General features: G+C 41.8%; 2 protein-coding genes across 3 annotated transcripts in view; both read left to right on the top strand.

Moving 5' to 3' along the window:
• LOC104742884 (polyadenylate-binding protein-interacting protein 8) overlaps nucleotides 1-3,808 on the top strand; it is a 12,362-nt gene extending 8,554 nt beyond the window's left edge. Inside the window, exon 10 of one of the 2 annotated variants that reach the window (XM_010463962.2) lies at nucleotides 3,733-3,808. In XM_010463962.2, coding sequence (XP_010462264.1) covers nucleotides 3,733-3,793 — 61 coding nt within the window. In that variant the 3' untranslated portion in view covers nucleotides 3,794-3,808. The remainder of the gene's footprint in view (nucleotides 1-3,732) is intronic. The other variant, XM_010463965.2, reaches the window with a different exon arrangement.
• Nucleotides 4,484-6,118, top strand: part of LOC104742883 (serine/threonine-protein kinase LMTK3-like) — a 2,673-nt gene continuing 1,038 nt past the window's right edge. The window contains exon 1 of the mRNA XM_010463960.2: nucleotides 4,484-5,716. Coding sequence (XP_010462262.1) covers nucleotides 4,592-5,716 — 1,125 coding nt within the window. The 5' untranslated portion in view covers nucleotides 4,484-4,591. The remainder of the gene's footprint in view (nucleotides 5,717-6,118) is intronic.

Here is a 6,118-nt window from a genome sequence, read left to right as displayed (position 1 = left end):
TTCCATGTCCAATGCTTCCGAGTAAGTAATGGAATCATAGATAGGACTTCGAGAATATTTTCTGCCTTGAAGGAAGCATCTTGGAATTCAGTGAGCCACCTTCTAACTCCTTCAACATCATCTGCTTTTTGATCCGCATCAGCAAGCACCTGAGTTCCTGCCAGAAAAGACGCCTTCATTTTCCCCAGTTCATTGATTTCCGAAGGTGTCGTAGCAATACGGTCAAGCCGGTTAAACGCTTCCAAACAATCTAATAAATGAGGGTTTGCCATGTTCTCTCCTTGAAAGCTTGTTGAATGAGAATGAGAGACTTGTACGCCCTATGCCTTTCGTCCAGGTTCTTTGTCTGATCACCCGCAACTGATATTCCCTTTTCTCCTTTTTACCTTACTTTACTATGAGAGGATGAAGGGAGACGACTTTCAATCAAAACATAACCAATAAAAGATGCTCTTAATATAACAGGATGTCCAAATCTGCCTCCGTCCTTACCATCAAATTAAAGGTTTTTTTAGTTGTAAATACTTTTATTTTATTAGACAGATGCACGATGTAACGTGCAATTTATTATGTAGCTTTGTCTATCGTACATTAATTATACTGGTACAACAAGTCTTCATTTGTTTAATTATTTAAAAGTCAATGGAATGGCCTAGTGGATCTCATCAACTGCAAAAATAAAGATCGAACAAAAATAACCTTCAATTTCTTGTTTGACGTTAGCTCCACAAAGACTGAAAGGATGTTTCTCGTTGCGACGATTCTCTCAGGTATCATAGAAGGTCTGATCAAGGCTGTATTGTCTGCTGTTGTCAAGGAATTCTTACAGGCGCAAAAAGATAGTGAGACAATACATGAGAGGGTGCACACCGCACTTTTGATTATAAGTGCAGTGCTTATTGATGCAGAGGAGAAGCAAATTAAGAACCATGCAGTGCAATCTTGGCTCAATGAGCTAAAAGACGCCTTATACCAGGCCGAGGATGTTCTTGATGATATTGCTACAGATGATCTTCGCAAAGAATCTACCAACTTGTCTGACATGGTAACAACCAAATTGACTTACATGATGCCCGCCTGCTGTTCGATCGGCGATTTAAAGAAGGTGAAGGAGAGTCTCGAGCGTCTAGCCTCACAGATAGGTTACCTCAACTTGAAAATCGACACACAGGCGATGACACACATAGCAAGATTGAGGACAACATCTCTATATGAAGAACAAAGAGTGTTCGGTAGACATGCAGACAAGGAGAAGATCAAAGGATTCTTGAACCCGGATAATAAAGAAAATATCAAGATGGTTGGCAGGGCAACAATAGGAAAGTACCTGGACAATGAGAAGCACTTAGAGAATCAAAGCGTGATATCCGTGATAGCCATTGTGGGGATTGGAGGGGTTGGCAAGACCACACTTGCACAAGTCATGTACAATGAAGAGCACTTACCTAATCATTTTACAAAAAAAGCATGGATTTATGTGTCAGAGGGGGTTGATGTTTTCAGCCTTACCAAGACAGTTTACGAGTCGATCACTTCTAGCCAATGTTATTTTACTGACTTAAATCTACTTCAGGTTAGCTTGAAAGAGAAGTTAGGAAATGAAAAAATTCTGCTCGTTTTTGATGATATGTGGAGCTGGAGTGAAACTTGTAAGGAATAGAATCTGCTATGCCTACCCTTTGCATATGCTGCTGAGGGGAGCCGGATTATCGTGACAACAAGAAGTCACCATGTTGCAAAAAATGTTTGTGCCGCTAGCTACACCCTCACACTTCAGCCTCTACCTGATAAAGAATGCTTGGAGTTGTTCAAGGATCGGGTACATGATGCTCATGATCAAAATCTAAATCCAAAGCTGGAAGATCTTGAAAAAGAGATACTGGATAAGTGCAAAGGCTTGCCTTTGGCTGCAAAGGCATTTGGTGGTCTGTTACGGTTTAACAGAGAAGTTGATTATTGGAGGAGGATCCTAGACAGCAAGATCTGGACTCTTCCAAGTGGTTCGACCAACATACTCCCAGTTTTACGAGTCAGCTACCATTACCTTCCACCTCACTTGAAACGATGCTTTGCCTACTGCTCCATATTTCCAAAAGGGCATGCTTTCGAAAAGGAAAGAGTAGTTCTTTTGTGGATGGCTGAGGGACTGTTGGAGAAGGCGGATAGCACAGAGAGAACAGAACATGTTGGAGATTTATACTTTTCAGAACTAGTTTCAAGGTCACTGTTCCAACAAGGCAGGGATACAAAGTTCACAATGCATGATCTTATCAACGAGTTGGCTCAGTTTGCAGCAAGGGAGTTCTCCTTCAAGTTTGAGAATCCAATTCAAGGGGTGTCAGGAAAAACCAAGCACATATCATACTTACGAGACCAATATAGTGGCGAGGCTATGAAGTTTGAGGTACTACTGCACAATGCAAAGTCTTTACGAACTTTTCTTCCTTTGAGCGATGGAAAATCTTCTCAAACTGCCTGCTATTTAAATACTATGGTCAGAGACAAGTTACTTCCGAGTCTTACCTGGCTGCGTGTATTGTCTTTGTCACACTATAGTTTGGTGATGTTGCCAAAAAACATTTTCAAGAAAATGAGCCATGTCAGGTACTTAGACCTTTCTGGAACTGATCTCAAGAAACTTCCAGCATCCGTTTGTTTTCTGTATAATCTTCAGACTCTTCTGCTAGCGTACTGCTACAATCTGATCGAGCTAGACGAAGCTATCTGCAATCTTACCAGGCTGAATCATCTTGATCTGACTGATACAGTGGACTTGAAACATATACCAAAACACTTTGGTAGATTGAAGAAGCTCCAGACTCTTACCAGTTTCGTTGTTGGCAAAGGGGAAAAGATCTCTGTACTCAGAGATTTTACAGAACTTGGCGGAAAACTCACAATCCTCGACCTGCATAACATTGGGGATATCAACGATGCGGAAGAAGCAAATTTGGAGAGCAAGACCCATCTGAAAGAGATAGATTTTACTTGGAGAACACAAACTGGTGTCGAGAGCTATTATCCAATGAAGGATAATGAAGAGGCAATCTTTGACAAGTTACGTCCAAATAACCAGATAGAGAAACTCACCGTAACAAAATATTATGGAAAAAGTTTCCCAGCGTGGCTGAGTGATCCTTCTTTCGCTAGCATCGTACGTTTGAAACTCATTGAGTGTAAAAGTTGTAAGCATCTGCCATCTCTTGGGGGACTTCCAGGTCTCAAGGAACTCTGGATTTCAAACCTCAAGGAGCTGAAAAGCATAGGTTCAGAATTCTACTACAGCAATTCTGAACCGCGTGATCAAAGACAACAACCGTTTAAGTCCCTTAAAGTATTGTCATTTGAAGACATGCCAATTTGGGAAGAGTGGGTGAATGTAGAGGTCTATGGAGGAACACTATTCCCTAACCTGGAGGAACTTGTGATAGAAAGATGTCCACAACTGGTCAGTAGTCTACCGGGCCGTTTCCCTTCTCTGATCGCTCTACTAATTCATCAGTGTCAAAAGTTAGTTTTTCAGCCGGATGCACGCAAGTATAAACAGCTTCAACAAGAAGGAATAACTAGACAGTGAGCTCTCTTGCCACATTTTTGCTAGACGAGGAAGTCAATAAAAAAAGAAACTAAACGAAGGTTTATTGAGTAAGTCTTAGTCGCTCTGTTTCTCTTTTTGTAATTAACCTTTCATTGAATATAGTTTTCTGATATGAAATGTTTTGAAATCTTCAGGGTAAGCCCTTCAAAGACACCAGTGAGACTGCGAATCACTCGACCACCATCGCCAAACTAGGAGAAAACAGATGCAAAGAGGCTTGCTGATGAAGGAGTGAGTGATGCAACACTCACANTTTTTTTTTTTTTTTTTTTTTTTTTTTGTTTTGTTTCAGTCGTCTTTATTATAGAGCAGTCAATTTCCAGTTATGTAGTAGTATCTGGGGAAGACAGCACAGCAACCATGAACATGCTTCTTGAATTTGGAGTTGTTGTTCTGAGTTCTTACTTCTTAGACTTATCGAGTCATGTCATCTTTAAAGGAATTTTTTTTGGATCATTTTTGTTCTTCTCAACAAAAAGAATTAATGTTATGTTGACGCTCAAGTTTGTCCCAATGTCTCTAATTATGAGGGGTTTTGCATCCATGTAGAAGTATAATTTATTTTCGTCGGATATATAAAACTCGGGGGACCAAATTGCAAAATAACAATTTGTATCATTTTTGGTGGTTCTTAACGAAAAAGATCTAATAATTCATCTCGTTGTAGAGGGAATTTGATTCATGTTTGGGTTCAGAGGATTAAGATGTACTAGTGTTATACTGTTACGTGTTACCCTACCCTAATGTATCCAAACTGTGGGTTTTTTTGATTAATTTAAAAGTATAGTTCTTTTTTTCAGTGGGATATAAAAGATAAGGGACGAAATCACAAATATGCAGTTCTTGGTCACCTGAAACGGTGTCGTCGAAGAAAACCCCCTTCATTTTCCGATTGAACACAGTAGAGAGTAAAACTCAAAACCCTCGAATCCTCTCAATCGATCGACAACCGCCATTGTTTACAAAGATTCTTGAATTTGAAGAGATCTCTAGATGAGAAGTGCGTTAGGAAGAAGATTCACAAACCCTAATGGCTTCACCATTGCATCCATAGTCAAACAAACTCCATTTCTCACCCAATCCACATCTCATTTCTCCTCTTCGTCCGACTCCGCCGGCCGTGGTCGTGGACGTGGTTCCGGTGGAGATGGAGGGTTTCCCGCCGCTGGAAGGGGACAATTCGGTGTGAATCGTGATCCGGAAAAGGCTAGCGAACCGGTGGTTCCTGGACGTGAACCGTCGTCGTCATCTGCCGGAGGTTATGGTCATGGTCGTGGTCGCCCGATCCAATCTGATACGGTATCTCCTACGTTTTCTTCTTTCGTTAGACCTGATTCTTCTAGCGTTGGCCGTGGTAGAGGATCCGTTGGGTCAGACTCCGTTTCACCTTTCGCTGCTGATCCTCCTCGCCATTCGCCGCCTCCACCGCAGCAATCGAGTGAGGAATCTCAGGGAAGTCCTGTATTTTCGAAGCTACAGGAGATGAAGGACGTAACTTCGTCGCCACCACCACCACCACCACCAGAGTCTAAATCTGGTCAAGCTGATCCACCTATTACCATATTCAATGCGTTAGGAAGTGAGGTTTCACATCCAAGTGGAGCAGGTAGAGGGAAGCCTCTTGTGGAATCTGCTCCAATCCAACCAGAAGAAAACCGTCACATTCGACGTCCTCAGCCTCCACCACCGCAACAGCAACAGCAGCAGCGTTCACAGCCGCAGCAGAAGAGGGCTCAAAAGCCTAGGGATGAAACTCCCAGGCCACAATTGAGTATGGAAGAGGCTGGAAGAAGAGCAAGGAGCGAGCTTTCGCGGGGTGAAGCTGAAGGAGGAGGCGCTGTGAGGGGAAGAGGAGGGAGAGGAAGAGGAAGAGGAGCAAGAGGGAGAGGCAGAGGCAGAGGTGGTGAAGGATGGAGAGATGATAAGAAAGAAGAAGAAGGTGAACAAGAGGCTATGAGTATATTCGCTGGAGATTCAGCTGATGGAGAGAAGTTTGCTAAGAAAATGGGACCTGAATTGATGAAAACGTTAGCAGAAGGTTTCGAAGAAGTATGCGAGAAGGCGTTGCCTTCCACTACTCATGATGCCATTATAGATGCCTATGACACCAATCTCATGGTAACAGTTTCTGTGTTTTGTTTTCTCTATGATACGTCTAGAAAAGTATACAACTTCCTGCTGAGATTGCTGACAATGAAACTGCAAATAGTATTAGGAGTAGTGAATCCTCGAGAAGCAATGTCAGTAATATTGATTCATTTTGCGTAGAATTGGTTGTGGTGGATTTGAAGTTTAAAAGTTGTTTGACTTAATATGGACAATTTACAAAAGTAGGGCATCAGTTCGTCTTGTTGGATTCTCAGATATATAACTGCCTCTTAGGTTTTTGTTCTTTCATTGTGAAACTGGTCTTTCAGCCAAATGACCGATAGAGAAAGTTCCTTTTCTTGTTGGTTGGCTTTGCATTAAAATGGATATTGAGTCTCTTAGTCTTCTCTGTCTTTTTTTTTTTTTTTTTTT

Source organism: Camelina sativa, chromosome 14, assembly GCF_000633955.1.
Source record: "Camelina sativa cultivar DH55 chromosome 14, Cs, whole genome shotgun sequence".
In the NCBI taxonomy this organism is placed as follows: Eukaryota; Viridiplantae; Streptophyta; class Magnoliopsida; order Brassicales; family Brassicaceae; genus Camelina; species Camelina sativa.
Note: the sequence above shows the minus strand (reverse complement) of the source record. Positions and strands in the feature narration are given on the sequence as shown.